At 39.1% G+C, this 21,377-nt stretch overlaps 3 protein-coding genes across 4 annotated transcripts; 1 reads left to right on the top strand and 2 right to left on the bottom strand.

The window, feature by feature from the left end:
• The first annotated feature begins 3,168 nt into the window (after positions 1-3,168).
• LOC147854897 (RNA-binding protein) lies at positions 3,169-5,377 on the top strand. The gene is made up of 4 exons (XM_087330894.1): positions 3,169-3,325; positions 3,418-3,710; positions 3,827-3,958; positions 4,903-5,377. The coding sequence occupies exons 1-4, from the start codon at positions 3,198-3,200 to the stop codon at positions 5,019-5,021; spliced, it is 672 nt and encodes a 223-aa protein (XP_087187020.1). The 5' UTR covers positions 3,169-3,197; the 3' UTR covers positions 5,022-5,377.
• Positions 5,378-6,453: 1,076 nt separating this feature from the next.
• Positions 6,454-13,085, bottom strand: LOC147854896 (uncharacterized). 2 transcript variants are annotated; one of them, XM_087331353.1, is made up of 3 exons: positions 11,997-13,085; positions 7,811-11,237; positions 6,454-7,426 (listed from the first exon to the last, which is right to left on the bottom strand). In XM_087331353.1, the coding sequence occupies exons 1-3, from the start codon at positions 13,081-13,083 to the stop codon at positions 6,556-6,558; spliced, it is 5,385 nt and encodes a 1,794-aa protein (XP_087187479.1). In that variant the 5' UTR covers positions 13,084-13,085; the 3' UTR covers positions 6,454-6,555. The 2 variants fall into 2 exon arrangements, with proteins under 2 accessions (XP_087187479.1, XP_087187480.1); XM_087331354.1 differs by having other exon boundaries at positions 7,244-7,437.
• Positions 13,086-15,787: 2,702 nt separating this feature from the next.
• On the bottom strand, positions 15,788-18,550 carry LOC147854895 (deSI-like protein At4g17486). The gene is made up of 4 exons (XM_087331356.1): positions 18,158-18,550; positions 16,826-17,113; positions 16,393-16,479; positions 15,788-16,279 (listed from the first exon to the last, which is right to left on the bottom strand). Exons 1-4 carry the CDS (start codon positions 18,273-18,275, stop codon positions 16,152-16,154), a joined length of 621 nt encoding a protein of 206 aa, XP_087187482.1. The 5' UTR covers positions 18,276-18,550; the 3' UTR covers positions 15,788-16,151.
• Positions 18,551-21,377: the final 2,827 nt, after the last annotated feature.

Here is a 21,377-nt window from a genome sequence, read left to right as displayed (position 1 = left end):
GAATATAAATGACAAATCAGAATTCTTGTCTTCCTTGAGAGGGGGGCTGATTATGTGGGACCAGGTGCAGTCGGTTTTGGGGCACTCAGCCTCTACGGTATGGTCCTTTAATCCTCCCAAGTGGGAAGGAGCATTTACGAGGCTTCAAGTGCTAGTGGGGGTAAGGGGACATTTGTCTTGCGGACGATGTCAAGACTATGATGTGGAGGAAGATGGCAATATATGTAGAGCAGCGATACAAACAGAGGTCTTGCAATGTGCTACATTTTCTAAAATAAGGGTCCTTGCTTATGATGGATCTAAGTGGATCGTCGACCCACAAATTGAGGCAGTCAAGGAGCATTGGAAACTGAGAGTTTTTGAAAAGAAACCTTTGATAAGGTTGCAATGGGATCTGAGAGAATTTCGGTGGAAAGATCCGTTTGATCGTGCGGAAAAAAGGTGTGGTTTTTTTTCAGTACTCAGTTAAGATTGGACGACACATTTTGGCAGCTCAATGTAGGACTACACCACAAGCTAGTCAATTTTGGACCCATCAAGGGATCACGTCCGAATTCCTAACAAAGTTTTGGAGAACATTATGGAAAAGGAAGCAAGATATGAAAATAAATGTCTTCCAATGGCTAGTAATACATAGAGCATTACCAGTTGGCCAATGGTTGCAACAATCAGCTGCATCGACCACATGAAACATTGTAGTTGTCAGACGGAGACATTGAAACATTGCTTGTGGGAATGTCATGCTGCACAACAAGTTTGGAGACGAGTGTTTCGAGTTCTTGCTTGTATGTTTAGGGATTGCAATTTTTCGTGGGGTATGGTAGTATGGGCTACAATGGCACAAGTGATGTGGCCATATGAGGCATGCCCAAATGACACGATTATTAGAATTCAAAGAGGAATGATAATGGTGGTGCAACGAAGTCAAATGGAGGCTCCTTACATGTTAAAGACAATGCAAGAAGTATGGGAGCTACTATGCACCACCACAATGTGGTTTATTTGGACTGCTAGGTGTTCTAAGGTGTTTGGTAATACTATTGTTCATCCAGTGGAAAGTGTACGGAATGTCTAGATGGAGATGGTACATACCTTGAAAGGGCGGTATGAGGATATTAAAGGTGAGATAGATGATGCGGTGTTGCAACGTCTCGAATTTATTGCCTATTGGAAGAAGGCCCCTTTTCTCACAGTACAAAATCCAAGACTTAAATGGTGCTTAGCACCACCAGTATGGTTGTTCCCACCACCAATCACATAACTTGGTTAAGGAGTGGTGGTGTTCATACTATTTATCCTTGAGGGATGGAACCTAAGGAAGAATGCACCAGATCAATGGTAGCTCGATGGTAGGTCAGTTTTTATTGTAATAATTGTTCATAACTAATGAAAGGATATATTTCCGGGGAAAAAAAAAATACTTGTTTCCATGCTGAAAAATAGTGTCCTAATAAATTTGTCTTCCCATCTATTGGATGAAGGTACTCAGAAATTTTCCATAAATATCCAATTTACATCCTTCGGCTAGGGGGCACCTAAGCGAGGAGAGCAATCTAAACAATAGTTAAACAATAATACTTTCCAATATCTCTTGCCCCGACGTAAATCCTCTAACAAGCAACCTACTTAACAATGAGCTTGATTGGTCTACTGGATCAAGAATACCTAATCCTCCTTTAGAACAAGGTAAGGTAATAACATCTCATTTCACTTTAGACCGAGCATTGCCTTCCGTTTTACCAGACCAGAAGAAATTACGAATCAGTCTACGTATTTTCAGAGTACATGACTTGGAGACAATCCAACATGACATAACATACCATGTTGAAGCCAATAAAACCTGATTAGCAACTACAATCCAACCAACAAAAGTTAGCTTGACCGAACTCCATAATAACAACTTTTTCCGCAATGACAAGAGGAGGGGTGCCAGTTGATTTTCCATTAAAAGATCAATACCTATCGTACACCCTAGGTACCGAACTGGGCAACCTAATGGTATCCATCGAAATTGCGGGTGTGGATTCCATAGAGGAGGCTCTACATCCCCCACCCAAAATGCAAAGGACTTGTTCCAATTGACCAGTGCACCTGAAGCCTTACAAAATGTGCATATGACCAATTCTGTTTTTTGCAGATTTTCCAAATCACCTTTTAAGTATAGGACAATGTCATTTGCAAATTCAGTGTCCCGTACTCCTATTGTGAGAGTGGGATGCGTAGTCCCCATATACCTATATCACCAGCATTCAAAAAAGAATCATTGCCTCAACAAAAAATAAAAACAGGAAAGGAGCCAAAGGACAACCTTGGCGAATTGAGCAAGAAATAGGAAACAAAGGTCCATAATTCGTAGCCAGTAAGACTCAGCTTTGTGCAAAATTATATAATGAAGAAATACCTCTTATCCATTCTTTCGAGAAACCAAAACGAGCCAATACACCTTGTAAAAAATCCCAGTCAACACGGCCATAAGCTTTCTCAAAATCAAGCATAACAATGGCCAACTTTTGATTAGATTTGGCTGCCACAACAACAGATTCCCAAAACGTATAAACATGACCCAAAATGTTCCTTTCCCGAATGAATCTTGTTTGAGTCGGATGTATAACTATAGGCATTATAATTCTAAGTCGTATACTAATAGCTTTAGCTAGGATTTTATACACCGTATTTAGTAATGTAATCGGACGCCATTTATTGATGTCCAGTGAAGAACGAGAGTTGTCTTGCTCAAGGATCGTGTGTATGTATGTATGTACAGTATGTATGTGTGATATATATGTCTATCTGTATGTATGTATGTATGTATGTATGTATGTATGTTGTGCAATGTGTGTGTATGTATGTATATGCTACTTATTTAATAAAGATATCCATTCATTATGTATGTATAATGTATGTATGTATGTATGTTGTGCAATGTGTGTGTATGTATGTATATGCTACTTATTTAATAAAGATATCCATTCATTATGTATGTATAATGTATGTATGTATGTATGTATGTATGTGTGTATGTATAATATATGTATGTATGTATGTATGTATGTATGTATGTATGTATGTATGAGGGAGAGGCCATATTCGGAAATTCACAGAATGTCTCCCTCTCTTTCTTCCCCCTGTTTTCTGCGCCTCCTTCTTCTTCCTCTGTTTCTGCAGACTGCAACGCAGGACGAAGGAAAGCTTCGTGAATGAATCCAGTAATGAAGCAGCTTGGACAAAAATCAGTCGCCTCCCTTTTCTCTTCAATGGCTTCTTCTTCTTCTTCTTCTTCTTCTTCTTCTTCTGCTGCTGCTGCTGCTGTTTCAAACAACCCTAGGTATACACAGTATTGTTCTTCTTGTCAATTCTGCATTCCTCGGTTTCCCTTTTCTGTCTCTCGATCGATCTTGATGCAAATATTAACAACAGGCGACGTGGGGATCTTTCTCTACAAGATTTTCTGGACAAGACAACCATGACAAAAGAGAAAGAGAAGGAGAAGGAGAAGGAGAAAGAGAAGCTTCCCTTCGATTCTGTCTACAGAAGTGTGTTGATGAATGGAGGTCCGATAACTCAGAGGTCGGACACAGGGCTTAATCCGCCAGATACTCCAGCTTCTTCTTCTTCTTTGACGTCTTCTTGCAGTGCTGAGAGTGTGTGTGATAGTCTCCGTGTGCAAAGAGCTTCGACGAAGAAGAGACTTGTAGACGAACTGAACAGAAGTATGATGTTTCTATGTCCATTGTATGTAAAAATGATGGTGATGGTGATGTTTCCTAATGTTTTTTCATAATGGTGATGAATGATGATGATGGTAATAAAAGGGAGCTTGTTGCAGAACGCAGAAAAAGAAAGCACAAGAACGAATATATTAATAAGCCCTCCCGTTTGCTAGTGCTTGGCGATGATCCTGTATCCAACAGACCTAAGCTGCTGAGATCAGAATCTGCCCGCCCTATTTTCAACCACTGTATGGATTGCTCTCTCCTTCTTCTCATACAATTTGTCTTCATTTTGTACATAGATTCTCACGTTCTTGCATCCATTCCTGTTTTAAACCCCTGCATTTTCCACGCGAGAATTCGCAGGGATGACCCTCATATTTGGTCTTCTTTCTGTAAATGTTGTACATGGATTCACCAATATTTGAACCTTATCTTCCTCGTGACCTCAATTTATTCTGCTTCCACAATGTTACATCCTTTCATGTTGATCTGTCTGTACATAGTCCTTCATGTTTGTAAACTTATACATTGAAAACCTAATCAGATGTATTCAACCATCATCTTGGTTTCTTCTAAATATCTCCATAGCGTCCTGCTACGAGCTTTATTTCAACTCTTAGCAGAGTACAATGGAAGCTTATGAAACAGCTCTATATCTTGCATTTAGCTTCCCAAGTATTTATGGAAAACTAGGAAATACCTGAGCTTTTCTTTATTTCCCCGAAGGCATGTCCCGAGCTGATTGTATAATTTCTTAAACACCGTGTATAACTGATAAATAAAGCGATGAATTAACCATTGCCATTTGAAGGAATAATTATAGCTAGAGGCATTCACTAGAGTAAAATAAAATCTCAGAGTACTTTGGGGTTACTCCCCATAGTTCAAGTGTGCATAGCTATCCATGTTATTGTATTCAAAAAGAGGTTCCATGTTCATGTGATTTGTCGTCTGAAAAGTGTTGAAGTCTGCATAGGCATCTATATGTCATTCTATGTCACAAAACTTGTCAAATGATGTCTTTGTACCCGCCCAACTAGCATGGATCAATTGATCTTTGCACTCAGTGTGGAAAAAAAGATATAACTTGTGATTGTTGTTCATAAGATACTGTTATCATTTGATCACTTGAACCCGACACCAATTTTCTCTATACATAGAATGTTTGATCATTTGCTATACTTTGCAGATTCAGATGGAAATGGATGGTGGGAGCAAGACATGGTTGGGTTGGAAGCCACAGCTTGTGTTGAGTGGGAAGGCATAGGGTCTATGAGCTTGGGGGATCCTTTCATGTCACCATTATGAGTTTGTCTAAATTGATAACAATGTGTATACATGTTCCCTTTTATGAAAAACATTTGGTATGAGACCCAAATGCACAAGCTTTTTTTACATTTCTATATTACCCCAATATCCCACTTCTGCTTGAGGAAAATCACTGCCTATCGTCATGATCAAACCTATGATTGTTTCTTTTCTGAGCTGATCTAATAGATTGTCCCTGCTAGAAGAAAAGTTCCAGCACAAAAATCCCTTGAGTCCTGACTCGACGTTTATAGTTTTTTGAATGTAAGAGCTCAGATGATCTTCTTTTCTCACATATATGCCCAGTGGAAACTGTTAAATCAAATTATTAAGCAAATCCATGCTATTGAGAATAATTAGTTCCAATGAGAGTTTTTCACAGCCTTATCATTTGCATTCGATGGTATGATATTTCATTAGTTTGGAATGCTTGCACAGTTATCGTTATACATGGAATGTAATTGCACTGTTAGATGCTAATGGGGTAGGTCATGGATGTCATGAATTATTGACCAGGCATCATAGCGCGTTGGATGAATGAAGAACCACAAATATTTGAAATAATATCAATAATATTTTTGTTCGTGTCTGCTTCTGCTTCTAATACCCTCGAAGTGGCTGTCTTTTCTTGATTCACTAAGAACAAATAATTAATAATGAAAACCTACTAATGATGGGAACCAAAAAAATTACCAAATTTCCTGAGTATTTCTTTGTTTTTCAAATGTCAATATGTTTCTGTTGTTTTACTGTATCCCCTGGACAGATTGCCCATTGGGTAATTGCATGTTCTACTTAAGCAGTATTATGGTCAAAGTGCTCGTGTTGTGTCATTTATATGTGTAGTTCTTGCAATAATCTAAATTAATACAACTTTTCTCCATTTTGTAAATTGACACCATGTACATTTAGGGAAATATGGAAAGCTTAGTGGCATTTTCAGAAATAGGGAAAAACTTATTGGTAAATTTGGAGTTTTCTCTCAGGAAAATTCTTGTAGCCAACCATGCAACTCCAATATGTACCCACAATTTCAGTCAAGCTCATCTTAAAGTCTCAGCGCTTTAAATTCTGGTCAATGAGGGCATTTTGGTAAGTATCGAAAACATGTAGCGGCATTTTGAGAAAAAAAGAGAACGTTGGTGCAGTTTTTTGTCCTTTCTTAAATTATGTAGATGTAAAGAGTACATGCCTGCCTATTGTAGTATTTTTGTTTTCATACAAAAGAACAAGTAAAAGGTGGAAATTGCTAAGAGAGAAGAAAGCCAAATAGAAATCATCTTAAAAGCAAACCATGAATCAATCACAAAACAACAGGAAACAAATATCTCCCTCTTTTTCTCTTTTTTGCTCTATATGGACAAAAGAACCAAGAATGATTGATACTCATACATGTGTGGTGGATGGGGTCACAGACAAATTACAAAAATTATGATCATATTGGTAATCAATGATCAGATCCTCAGAGAAGCACACACAAATGATCTGTAGTAAAGCAGGAACTTGTGACTACCATAAGCTTTGTATACATGGTTTATAAAAGATGTGGAGTTCGGTTGGATTGGTCACACCTCTTACTCGGCATTGGCACAAGTGATGCCGATGCTGATGCCAATGCTGAAGCTGGTCGACTACGCAAATGCACTTGTGATTTCCCTGCGCCTAACCTTGTATTGCTTGATTGGCATTCCGATCTCCCATCCAACATGTATTGCTTCTTTGGACTAGTTTCATTCTTCCTCTCATCATTAAATTTTATGGGCATCTTCCCTTCACTTACTGTAGCATTCCTTCCTCCTACCATACTTTGGTTGCTTAGTTCTTCTTGTTTTCCTCGCTCATGGTATCGCTTCATCGCCGCCTTTGGTGTGGCCGAACCATCACGATTATGATTAGGGTGATCATGACATCGGGGTGAACTCTTCAAACCATGGATAATGCAAACCTTAGTATTTCTATCCACTGATGTGGGGGTGCTAATAGTTTTTTGCTCAGCAGTGGAGTTTCTGACCCCCTGAATGTTGTTAATGTAGCACTCATTTGGCTTGTTTCTCTCAGCATTAAAAGCCATGTCAAGTCCATTGACATGGTGGTAATTCTGCTCTACCATATGATTACTATCTTCCTTGCAACGCATGCATGGGGACTCATCATTATTGAGACCCAATGGCAATCTCATGCCAATGTGTCCTTCTCGGGGTCCTTGTTCGTTTGTACAGAGTTCATCGTCAGCGGACACAGTAATTGTCATCCTCGAGGGGCTTTCTTTCTTCGTCACCGTGAGCATGCGGAACAGCTTCAGGAGCTGTCCTCCAAGATCGCTGCATTTGTTTTCTGCCATGGAAGCTCCTTCTAATGCCGTCTGCACACCGACCCGAACATTCTCCATTTTCTCTTCCACGATCCTGCAGTATAGCTACATAGCATTTTTTAGCTTACAAACTTGCAAATTCATGTAAGGAGAAGCAAAAAAAAAACAAAAAAAAATAAATTCCCCCAAAGTATTAGATATTTTGCATCATTGGATTTCTCTCAGGCATTTCCTTATCACATTGTTAGAAAGAGCCCAAATTTCCCCTTCATTTCCCAACAGTCAAATTATGTTCATTGACATTATGAGAGCTTTTTGAACTCCATCTCACCCAAACATGTTTAAGTGCTTCAGCAAGCTTATTGTATTATTTCCTAATCAGAACCATTGTCGGAAAATATCTAACAGTTTTCTGGGTACATTTTGATACATTCAATCTTCTTTGAACCAGAGTAAAGGTGAAAAAATGATATCGTACCGCAAATTAGAGATAGCATCAGACTCTACTCGAGTAATTCGGGTCTCCAAGCTCTCAAAAAGCTTCGTGTTGACAGGTCTGCCACCATCGTCAATATCTCCATCGCATTCTTTTATCTTTTGCATGTATCGAGACAACTCATGATATAGATTGATCAACCTCTCCTTTTGTTTTGGGGTCATGTTGTTAAGACCCAGTTTATTCTCGTCATTATCAAACTCGGATAATTCTTTCTCTTCAAGCTTCCCATCGACGATTCCATGTTCTAAAGACAAGATCTTCTTCTCCAAGTCCTGTAGAAGCGTAGCTGCCGATGCATACTTCTGTAACCACATTTCAGCTGACTTGTGCAAGTCTCCATTGCTACTTTGCAGATCCTGAACAGAGGAAGCCATGTTCAAATGCATAGTTTCAAGCAAAGTGACCTTTTGATTTGTTTCATCCTGGCTTTTATCTATCTTCTTTTGAAACTTTTCCATTTCTTGCCTCAAACGTTGCTGGTCATTCTTGAAAGCTTCGATTCTGTTATTGTTCTCACTTTTGTTGTCCTCTGACCTGATGGAAGAATCTTCCAGCTTCTTCTTTAAATCCTCAATGTCATGCTTTATCATCTCATCTCTTAGATTTGGTTCTTCCTCCCTCTTTGTGCTCAAAGATTTTATAGAGGCATTAACTTCTTGCACAAGACGTTCGAGATCAGCTAATTCATGTTCTGTCTTTCCGATACGGAGGCTCAAATCTTCATGTGACATAGCTGCTGTTTTTTCTTCTTTGTCTTCATTTGGGATAGATCCCTCTCTCTGATTCAATAGGGAAAGGAGCTTTTCCTCTTCCATGTTTACATGCTTAGCCATCTCTTCAGATATCGATAAGCACTCCTTCCGAACCTCATATACCTCCATTAGAACTTTCTCAGACTTTTCTGCAGCTTCTTTCTGGGAACTGACCATTTTTCCAATCTCCTCCTGGATATTGCTGATACCATCACTCTTGGCTGCAGTTAAGAAATCCATGGTCATTTTCATCTCTCTTCCGATCTCCTCATTCACCGTCTTCATTAAATCAGATGCTAACGTCCTTGCTGATTCTCTCTCAGCTGCCAGAGTATCTTGTACACTCTGGCTCTGCCTCATCATGTTCTCCATCTCAGTCGAGAAGCTGGCCACCATCTCTGTAACAATGGCATTAGCCATGTCTGCAGCATTGGTAGCCTTCTTTAAAGCTATCCCACTCTTCTCTTTTAGAACTTCTTCAATGGAAGACAACGAGTTTAACTTAGTCTCTGAGTCAAGGTTCCCCTGTTCCTCAACCTTTCTTTCAAGGTGGAGAACCCTGTTTTCTAGGTCAGTACCCAACGACATCTCCTCCAATGAATGAAGAAGAGAAACAGTCTCAATTTGTTTCTTTGCTTGCCACTGTTCGAGCTCGGCACATCGGCCTTCTACGTCTTTCATTTGGTCGAGTGTCTGGAGCTTGAATCCGAGAAGCTCATCTCTCACATCCTCAAGACCTCCAAGGTAGAGCTGAGAAATGCTCTCCACTTTCTCCATAATGAGTGTCCTCCCATGGTGGCTTTCTTCCACACTATCATGAATCTTATTAGTACTTTCTAGTACCGCCTTCTCGATCATCTTCTTCATGGTCTGCTCACACACTGTCATGCTTTGGAGGCTTGACCTGATATCATCCAACTCTTCTTCAATCCCTCTCTTGAACATGTCATGTTCAGCCCTTACTTGCACACTTTCTCTCTTGAAGAGATGAAGTTGCTTCTTCAACATCCCATTCTCTGTTTTGAGTAGCTCTTGCTCCTGCACAATCTTTTGCTTAGCTTCCTCAGCTATATAGGATAGTTTCTCTACATCTGCTTTTATCTCCTCTCTCCCCTTAGCAATGAAATCAACTTCATCCCATAGCATCTGAAGCTCTTCCTTCATGTCTGCTACCGTCTTTTCCGACATGATCTTCTCCGTTTGTTGAGGGGCACTCCTTTCAGATATCTTACCCTCTATCAGTGCTTCAATCTGTTTCCTCTCTGATATTCTAAGCTTTTCACTTTCTACAAGGGCAAACTCCATGTCTTTCTTCATGTCCTTGAATTGTTTAGACACCCCGAGCTCGAGTGTATCCATGTCCCTTTGTTTGATCTTTTCTGTAAGCTCAGACGTTAGTTCGGCCTTCATACTTGCAACTAGAGCTTCCATTTCCTTCTTCATAGTGTCCATACATAATGCAGTGGGATCAACATTCTCTACCTTTTCTTGCTTAGCTTTTGACCCTTGCTTGAGCTTAACTCCTTGTTCTGAGTATTCTTCAAGAACCCTCTCAACTCTATGCAACCCTCTTCTGAGTTCATCCATCATTTTCTGTACATCATCTGAGTTCCTCTTCATCCCATTCAGCTCATGATCTGTACTATCTTTCCATCTATGCAAATCCTTCTCAAGAGAATGGATCTCATGTTGCCATCTCTCACCCTCCTCTTCTATCAATGTGGTAAAACCTTCAATACATCCTCTCAGTTCACCCAGCAAGCTTTGTAACGCATTGGTCTCAGCCTCTACCTCTTCGGCATCACGGTTCAATCTCCCCTTCTTTGAAGCCTTGTTTCTCATCATCAAACTTGATGTCCTATTCAAACCTTGGTTGTTAGTGACTACCTTGTTAGTTTGTATTGCAACAGAGTGAGAATTCATGGCTTTTCTTATCACATCATCCATCACACTGAGAACTCCTCTGTTCCGACATTTTTTCCGATGTGATCTCGACGAGCTACTCATCACCGGAGGCATCCTCTGCAACACCTCTCCCTTTGATGAACATCCGGTTTGATTCCTTCCAACCAAATTCTCTTCTACTGCCACTTCTTCATGACCTATCCTTTTCATCGATCTGCGTTCAGCCACAGAGAAATGGTTCATGTCACTACAGTTCAAATGCTTGGAAAATATCTCTAATGTACAGGAAGAAGCTACTTCAGGATCAACACTTTCTTCTGCAGAGCTATATTTTTTAGCATGATCTTCATCTATATGATATGAGATCACCGTATCACCATCATTGTTAATACACCTATCTGAAGAGATCTTTCTTTCGGACCCATTGTCATCATCTTTTTCTGTTTCTATATCAGATGTACAATTTGGACTTTGCACTGTATAGTTAATATTTTCCTTCTTCCTCTCAACAAATCGACAAGCATAGCTAAACCGACGATCTAACCTCTTATCGTCAGGGTATAATGTCTCGCAACCACTTATATCTGCACTGTAATTTAGAGATAATTGTTGTACTCCAGAGACTTGCGAACTCGTTTTCATGACTTCAGATGTGGTACTAGAAAGACCCACATCTATGGATGCCTCGTTTCTTCTGTCATTCCTCTTATCACTGCATCCTCCTCTCATTTCTTGCAAACTCTCATCATCTGTTCATCATAAGAATTCATGGCCATCAATAATTAGATCAAATCTAATCGATGAGCTACAATTTACTCATCCATGAACTCTATGTTTAGAATATGTATGTCTGCAGGGGAGAAGAACAGAACAAAATTATCGACGCTTCTAGATCATGTGTGTTAATGTTTTGGTATGTACATCTATATCTAATTTGATGTTGCAGAAAAGATAGCCCATTTTTGACAGTGGGAGATCCAGATAGCCTAAGTGTATATCAAATGCCAACGAAGTTCAATGTCACTAAATCCCACTGTCGGAATTGGGTATTTTGCATGCCTGCTACCTTCCATGGATGTGGTACCCATTTCTCATGCTCCCTCTTCAGAATAAAACCCTAATTCTTCATCACCAGTCACCACCATGATAGACCTCTTATTCTACCATCGAAAGTTGATAGTCCACTTTCCCTCATATTTGTCCATAAATGTTCAACATTATGACCTTGTGCAGGTGTGCTAGGCTTCACTCTATACCTAGCTATGTATGCTGTCCACTTTGCCTACAAAATCTCATGATGTTGGGGTAGTAGAATCATAAACAGGTACCACTTTGGATGTGGTACCGGTTTCTCATGCTCCCTCTTCAGAATCAAACCCTAATTCTTCATCATCAGTCACCTCCGTGACACACACTCATATATACATACACATAAATTCATGCTAGAGAGAGAGAGAGAGAGAGAGAGAGAGAGAGAGAGAGAGAGAGAGAGATGTGAGGCTGAGTACCTGAAGTGACACTATTCATGGGCAGGTCTGGACAATCCTTGGAAAGCAAAGCTCCAGATTTCATATTGGCTTTGGTGAGAGCAAGTTTAACCGCAGCTAATCTATGGGGGGAGGTAAGGGCTCCTCCTCCACATTCATTGCCAGGCCCAGCACTACTTGAGGAGCTATTACGTTTTGAGCTCCCTACATTCATGTGTTGAGGGTTGGCTGTCCAAGTACCCAAACTTTGCTGCTTCTTGGTCGGAGAAAGAGAAGAGTAAGCAGCTCGATCACCTTCCCTGTCCCTCTTCTCTTTGGCCACTGGCATCATAATGGCTACCCTTTTGTCAGGAGATTTGGATAGAGAGCGTATCTTCTGGCCGTAGTTGGAGGCTCCTGGCGAAGCCGAGCAAGAATAGCAACCCAAATCTGGGGTATAATGCGATTGGCCGGAATCAGCTGTAAAATGGCCTCCCAAACTTGTTGTGTGGTGTGATTCACTGCAAATAGCAGAAGAATGGCCACCCAATTTTGGGGCGTGCTGTAGGTGGGAGGAATCAGCTGAATGTAAAAGATCACAGTCGGTGTGATGTGATTGATCAGAATTAAGTAAACCTGAAGAATATTGATTTAAATTCCTCCCCTGATGTGATTGTTCGGAAACCAAATCAGAAGCTAAAGAAGGGACAACCAATTTCGTCGCGTGATGATGTGATTGGACTGAATTGACCCAACCTGAAGAAAGGCTGCCCAAATTAATGTAATGAGATTGGTCCGAATCTGAGGAAGCTGATGAATGGCCGGCCAAATCGGTAATAATGATATGTGATAGGTCACTGGAATCAGGCGAATGTGAAGGAGGAGGAGCAGCAGTCGAATCTTCGTGATGCGATTGGCCCGAATCTGCCAAACCTGATGAGCATCTACCCGCATTTTTCGCGTGAAATGATTGGTAGGAAACCGAGGAACGGCCACTCAAATTGGTGGTGTGGGATGATTGGCCATCCAAATCAGTAAGGATCTGTGGTTTTCCACTGGTGGCCTCGGATTCGAGCTCTAGGATCCGCCTCCGGCAGTCAGGAAGAATGGCCTGAAGCTCTGCTACCATGCCACTGCCTGTACAGGTAACTACTACCTCTGATCCGATCGATCGGAGGCTCTCAGGATGAGAAGGAATGGTGGTGCACAAGAGCGCCTCGAACTTGCGGAGGTGCGAAAGCTCGTCAGAGAAGAGCCGAGATCTCCGGCTGAATGCCGCCTTCTTCAGCCAGAGGCGCGCGTTCCGGCAATAGAAGCTGAGAGGCAGGGAAGCTTCATCCTCCATTGCTTCATATTCTCTCTTGGCTGGCTCTCCGTCTCTGTTCTCTCTGTTCTCTCTGTTCTATCTGTCTTTGTCTCTCTGTTCTCTCTGTCTCTGTCTCTGTCTCTGTCTCTGTATCTGTATCTGTCTCTCTGTTCTCTCTGTCTCTGTATCTGTCTCTGTATCTGTCTCTCTGTTCTCTCTGTCTCTGTCTCGATCTGTTTGTCTGGCTCCTCTGTTCTCCAGACCTCCTGCTCTGTGCAAGCCGTTAATGGCAGTTATGCTTCAGCTGAAACCACTTAATAGGGTTTCTTCTCTAGTATGAAACCAATTCTCTCTCTCTCTCTCTCTCTCTCTCTCTCTCTCTCTCTCAATAAGAAGGTGTCTATAGGTTTGTCCGGCCAATGTCTATAGGTTTTGTCCGAACCGCTATGGACATGCCTTTACGGACTATCAACTTTGTTCGAAATTATCGAGGCAATTGCCGATATGTTCAAAAGATGGCTTGCGTAAGCTCCAACACAATGCTTCCTCGAGTTGTATTTTGGATTCAACCCCCCTCATCCATACGTCTCGCAGGGGACAAATGTCCTGGGCTTCCTGAGTGTTTGAGCTCCTTTTATGCGTGAGGAGTTGCATGTGGATCCCCGTTTCTAGATAAGCTGGAGCAAAGACCTAAGTTTTATACATGGCTTTTGCCAATGTTTAAGGATGCGTTTTGACACGTCTCCAAAGGAAATGTTGGTTGCGCCTGAGATGTTGTAAGACCTTTGATTTGAGCTCCTTGTATGAATTGCATGCAAAGTTGTGCAAATATGTGGAGCGTTCGAGTTGCTCCTAACCTTTCCAATTTATTAATTTTGCTCCTAACTTTTCTAATTTATTAGTTTAAGACAAGTCCAGAATACTCTCGAATTTTTTTGTATTTCCCCAAATGCCACCAATTTTTTTGTTTTCTCCCCAAAAGTCTTTGAAATGCCTTTCAGACAAGCTATCATCTTGGATCACCTTTCTCTCAATTATACATGTTATTTGAACAAATTACATGGTTAAGTTCGTACCCATTTCCTCTCTTGAGGGGTTGACTAGGGTCAAGGTGAAATAATAAGCATGTTAAGAGAAGTGTTTTGTGAAATAAGTAAAGAAATTGAAACACATTTGGATGACCCAAATTATCATGTGCAAAGCAAAATAAAGTTTGTCCTCTATTTCTATTCACAAATCGCCAATGTTCTTCAAACCAACTATAACCTAATATAGCTTACACTCTATTTCTATTCACGAATTGCCAATGTTCTTGAAACCAACTATAACCTAATACAACTTACACATTTGACAATGGTTAAAAAAAAATCAACCATTGATAAGATTATGATACTCACAAAACTAGAACCTGAATACATGCATTACATTATAAAGTAATAAGTTAAACGTGAATTGTAGCTCATTCCACAAACACTCAAGTCATTACACAAATAATTTATGGTTGGAGCAAAATGAAGTTGGCACATCACATCATGTTTTTTTCTTTTTTTAAAGATGTCTTGTCATTAGTATAAACAATTTACAAGATTTTAAACCTCTATGTGATTGGCGGGGGAAACAACCATTTCGGCGGCTGAAAATGCCAATACAGAGTGCTGTAATTGGATGTAAAAAATGGAGTAGTTGTCCAGATAATAAGAAACTCACTCCGTTGAGCAATTTTAGCCTCAGAATCTCCAACTATACCATCTCATTGACCTTTCAAAGTATGAACTATGTCTAACCAAATGTTCAAAACCACTTCAGTTGATGGTGTTATAAGTTGATGGAAAACGAGAGAACACCTAGCCTTCCAAATGTGATATACAATGGTACTACTCAGTATCTCCCATACTGGTTGAACTTCCTTCCTTACTCCTGAAAACTGTAATGACAACAGTGGTAATGTATGAACACTTCCATATTTAGTGTAAAAGCCATGGTCCATAGATTCATTGTCATAATGGAAGACATCACGGACAAGTGATGTCCAAACCACCATGCCCCAAGTGAAAACCAATGGGGGAAAATAATAAGGAATCATTGCCATATCTGTTGACTCAATGCATTCCCATAAACAATGTTTTTGAGTTTCCATTTGTAATTGACATCGAATACAACCAAAAGATACTCGGATCACATCATGCTTCATCATACATCACCATTAAATTGTTACAAACAAGGTAATAACTTTTAAAAAACACAAAAACTTAAAGAATCAGAATAGATTGTTATAACGCATCGTTTGCTAAAACACCTATTAAATCAGTTTACAAATATAAAAAACAAGTAGGCAGTATTTTGGCAATCAATCCATAGAAGTCAGTTTAAATATCTTCCCAAACATCATCCATGCCTCTCTATTTTCAAACACCATACTCCCTCCCAACTCTTTCCTAAAAGCACCTCTTGAATTCTCTTAAGGTTTTGCATTTCTCATTATGAAAATATATGCAAACGTCCAGCCACCAACAGCACAATTCCCATCCAACCCAAATAATAATAATATTAAGCATAGTTTGAAACAATTTGTTTTTATCTTTTTTGTGTTCATAATTTTTATTCCTGATATTACACAAAAGGGCAGTACCCTCCAAGGATAACATACGTTACAAGTCGTTAATGGTCTCCTCGAAAATTAATAAAAGAAGGCCTAATAAATGATGTGTGAGTGCTAGAAGCAGTAGTTTGTTTTGAAGCCTGTATGTTCAGTCAGCCGTACAACATCCTTCGCAGTCGAAGAGAGAAGAAAGTATACAAGTGACAAATTACTCAAGAAAGAATACGGTAACAAATGGACCCTGGTTCATATTGGCTGCAAACTCAGGATTTTTATATAGTTCACTTGCTTATTAAATATTTGATGCCGTTCGCTTTATCATTGTTGGGTCATAAAAATAATCTTGCATATCGGATTGTAAATTGCCATTCGGCGCCCTTAGCAAATGTTGCTCCTCATCGAAGAAGTCTTCTTGTACATCTGCATTTCAAAGAGCCGTCCTCGTTTCCATATTAGACACAGACTCTCAGAGGTATCAACTAATGGAAACACATACAAAAGCTTCTTCACAAAATAGGAAACTTTACACATACTTGCATATTCATAGCTCTGGTCTTCTGGATCATGTCTCACAGAATTTATCTGCAAACTCTCCGGTAGAAGACAGCTGCAAAAGGCAGCTGCAAACACATACAGATCTATCCCATGAGTTATACAATAACCAAGCTCATGCATAAAGTTATTTAAGTGGGGATTAACAATAGAATACTTTATACAAAAATTCTTCTAGCACACAAGAAAATTGATTCTCAGGAAAAATGTCAAAATACCCTGAAATTGTTGGGTAGTTACTATTTACCAGAATATCCCTGCAATTTTGTATTACAGATGGGAATTCTGGTAGGTTTTGAAAACCTACCAGTATTCTAGTATTTACTCAACAACTTATGGGTATATTGGTGTTTTTTCTCTACATTTTAATATTAACATGTTGATACTAGAACTTCCTAATTCATATATATTTACCGATTCTTGCTACCCGGTTCACCCAACCTGGGGCAGGTCTTTTAATAAGCTTCATTAGCACATCATTGGTGAAGTGATTACAGTTCTTTGCTATCAGATGATAGGAATCACCGGCATAGTCCAATGACATTTGATCAATGAAAGTTTGAAATTGTATGGGATCCTTGTCTGTTCTCCCGACAACAATGGATTTCCGAAAGATGAAGCCTGGGCAACACCTAGGTTGAACCTCAAAGACACCCGATGATGGGTAATCATGAGCTCCAAATGCATACTCCACACCATGAACTGAGACAAAATCAAGACAAAAAATATATACAGAAAGGGTTAGATCTCGGCTTGGAGAAAAGGAAGAAACCTTACAGGAGAGATAAAATATACAGTACTTGAATTAATATATAGATATATATTATATATTATATAACGCACCAAAATATAACTACTGTTGTGGATTTTCACAAGAATATCCCAAAGTTTTCAAAAACTACTACAATACCTGAAATTGTACATTTTGTACTCCATTACATTTTGGTAGTTTTTAAATATATTGTGTTTTGGTAGTTTTCAAATATATCATGATACTTTATAAACATACTGAAAGCAAGGGTTTAGTTCAGTATTTTGTCTTCTAATGTTTTTATGAATTTACTGGACAATATGCATATTAGCAAACCAAAATGAGCATTCATATTAAAAGATTTATCCCTTCATTTGGGACATAGTTGCATTGAAATTTCGGGAAAAAATATGAAATTGGTGAAAGATAGACCAAACAGATTATACAAACCCAGGGGAAGAAGCAACCAATACATATAAATGATATGAAAGGTTAAATCAAATGACCAAATATCTTATACCCAGACCATGATGAATAAAGGATTGCTCAATATTCTGCAAATCCATTTGGCAAATACCAATTCGCCATCAGGTTCACACTTTTAAGCCAATATATCCCCAAGCAAGATATAAAAATGCATTCAAACCTGTATTTCTGTATGCATCACGAGTACCTCTGTGCATGCGTGCGTGTGTGTGTGTGTGTGTGTGCACTTAGACTAATTCACAATAAAGTTCATGCTACAACGGTATTCCATCACTGATAAAGGTACACTAAAAGCTTTTAAACCTGTGAGTGTGTATGTCTGTATTCGTGGTTTCGTGTGGCAAAATGGCAATTCATTCGCTGTCAAGTCCAAACCACTATGATAATATTTCTCTGACCAAGTTACAAGAAAGCTATTAAATACATATGTATGCATGGAGCAAAACTAAGTAAGGATCTAAACTTAGTTGCAAATGCACAGTTAAATAAACACAGGCACAGAAGAATACCCTCTATGGCAGAGTGGAAGATGCCAAGGCCAAGCCAGTAGAGACAGTTGTTAATATCTGTGACATCATAGACATTGAGATAGATCGGGGCATTCTTGGAAGAATCATCAGAATCCATACTTTCTCTTCCTTCACGATTTGTAATGGGCCCTTTTCTCTGCTCTTCTCTTCTCTTCTCTTCTCTTCTCTTCTCTTCCCTTCCCTTCCCTTCTCTTTTCCCTTCTCTGTTCTGAGAAACAAGAAACAGAGCAATTGAGAAGGAGATGTGATTCTTCTTCTGCTGGTGGCTGCAGATCCAGGAGTAGAAAACGGTGGGTGTGCCAGTGGATCTTTGGGATCCTGATGTTAATGGGTTCGAATCAAATCCAGCTTTTGATGATGGAAAGGGTCTGCTTCTTCATCTTTTTCTTCTTCTTCTTCATGGATGTCTCTCTGTTCAGCCATGGATGTGGTGGGGGGGGGGGAGGGGGGCTTTTTTGTTCAGATTCCAGAACAAAAAACATATCCCCTGTTCTTTTAGCCCCCAAAAAGCTATGGACTATGTACAGACATACATACATACATACATACATACATACATACATACATACATACATACATACATACATACATACATACATACATACATTCATACATACATACATACATACATACTTACATACTTACATACATACATACATACATACATACTTACATACATACATACATAACATACATACATACATACATACATACATACATACATACATACATACATACATACATAACATACATACATAACATACATACTTACATACATACATACATAACATACATACATACATAACATACATACATACATACATACTTACATACATACATACATACATACATACATACATACATACATACATAACATACAAACATAACATACATACATACCATACATACATACATACATACATACATACATACATGCACACATATATACATAACATACATACAAAAGCAAACAAAACCAAAGACATGGGCCTTGCTCCTCTTCTATTGATTCTCTCACCTTCACTAAGTTACTCTCATCTCACCTTTCCTTTCGAACTACGCTCGGGGATCGATTGATCCGCAAGCGAATGTTGCATGTATAGCTATCATGAGCAATCGTTTAGTTACAAGCTCCTCTAGTGCTGCCAACACTGAATCGACATATACTCGTGAATACTCACACGAGGGAAAGGATGTGCGTGGAAAATGTACTTCCAATTCCCATAAATCCCTATGAATCTATTGTTGATGTCTAGGTACACGGCTATACTATTGGCCAAAACGTAGCCTTTCACAAGTCGGGTGTGCAAATGCACAACACTCTACGAGGGTAGTTGCATAACATCACAATCGTCTTTGTGATTAGTATTACGATATCATGTATGTGATAAATCAACTTTAAAGTAATTATTTACTATCCTTCAAATTATGTATTGAAATATATACATATATGGTTGGAATTTCTTCTTTTTTTCAAGACCCCAAAATACCCACAACTGCCCCATTGGTTTGTTGATTCCCCCTGACTCAACCCCCAACCATATCGTTTCTCAAGTACAACATTCAATTGCTCAAAGAGCACTTAACCAAGCACATTTGTGGAAAGGCCGAACCTTGTGCTCACTCATCAATTGAGAAGTTTTTTGTTTTTTTTGAAGGGAGAAACAAGGAAAAAATACATGATCTTGAGCCTTGCATTTGCCCTCCAAACCCAAGTTTAGTTCTTTTCAAGGAAACAATAGAAAAACGAGAATAGTCAAAGTGTTTGTTCATGAACAATAAACATTTTCTTTATGACAAAAAAAGAGGGAGGGGGGGAGGGAGGAGTCCACACCTTGTGAGTTCCCAACTTTCTTTTCGTCTACTTTTAAAACATAACATAAAAAAGTTTTTGAAATCAAAAGTTGAGTTTAAGCATTGGATTCGCCCTTTTCGGGTGAAATGATTAAACCCAAAAAATAGGTCTTGGCCTTGTACCTTTACTTTACGAAATGCAGAGATATTTTAGAAACAATACATAATTTGTCCGAGCCTTGTGCTTGCTCATTGAATGCAAGGGTGCTTTTGAAAGCAAAAGTTAAGTTTAAGCATTGGATTCACCCTTTTCGGGTGAAATGGTTAAACCCAAAAAATAGGTATTGGCCTTGTACCTTTAGTTTGTGTAATGCAGAGATCTTTTAGCAACAATAATTTGTCCAAGCCTTGCGCTCACTCATTGAATGCAAGGATGTTTTTGAAAGCAAAAGTTGAATTTCCTTTTCTTTCCCTTTTAGAAATCTTGTTGGCTACCGAACTCAATTGGTGTTTTCAAGTAACCCATGCCTTCTGTTTGCTCATCAAACTCAATGGCTGTTGTTTTTTAAATATTAAACAAAACATTTGTGTCTTAACTTATGATGGGATTATATTTCTATATTTTTGTTTTCAAAATGTCACTTGCACAAATTGAAAAAAATGTTGCCATGCTTTACCTAAGTATTTGTCAAAATGTCACACTTAATGGTAGTTGAATAAGGAATGTAACAATATAGATGTCCACACATATGTATGTCATGGATTATTAAGGGTGGCGCACTTAATGGGTACGATAAGGAGAATGCATTGGTGTACATGGTAAGAATGGGTGGTCATGGGTATGTTGTGGTGGTTGTGTAATGGATATGTAATGGACAATCATGAAGAGGAAAAAGAACTGCTTTAAAAACCTTACCTACACTTTTGTAAAACGAATAAACACCCTCTCCCTCCCTATTGAGTATGCAACTCTCAGCACTCTCGTTCTTTACAAATGTAATTTAAGGAAGAAATCATGTGCCTATATGAACTACCAGCAAATATTAATATCCACAATATTACAACACCACATGCCATAAGTCATGGGGTGTGCTCATTGATATCGTTGTTTGTTCCTTTTGGCTCTCCCAAGTGTAAATCGTGCAAAACTCTATGTAAGCACTGATTTGGAAAGCCGAGCATATCTTTTTTAAATACGTTTACACTCTTACTCTTGTCCATGTTGCATGCTCAAGTCATGGAATACGTTCATTGACATCATTTTGTGTTCATTTTGGCTCTCGTATCTATTAAAATCATTGATTTGGAAAGTTGATGCTAAAAAAGGGTTTGCGCTCTGCTCTTTCTTGATTGCATGACATTTGCATCGATAATCTCGAGACATATCCACGAACGAGGCTCAATT

The sequence above is a fragment of the Azolla caroliniana genome, unplaced genomic scaffold (assembly GCF_043228905.1).
Source record: "Azolla caroliniana isolate FFs.n. ecotype wild unplaced genomic scaffold, voAzoCaro1.0.p SCAF_15, whole genome shotgun sequence".
In the NCBI taxonomy this organism is placed as follows: Eukaryota; Viridiplantae; Streptophyta; class Polypodiopsida; order Salviniales; family Salviniaceae; genus Azolla; species Azolla caroliniana.
Note: the sequence above shows the minus strand (reverse complement) of the source record. Positions and strands in the feature narration are given on the sequence as shown.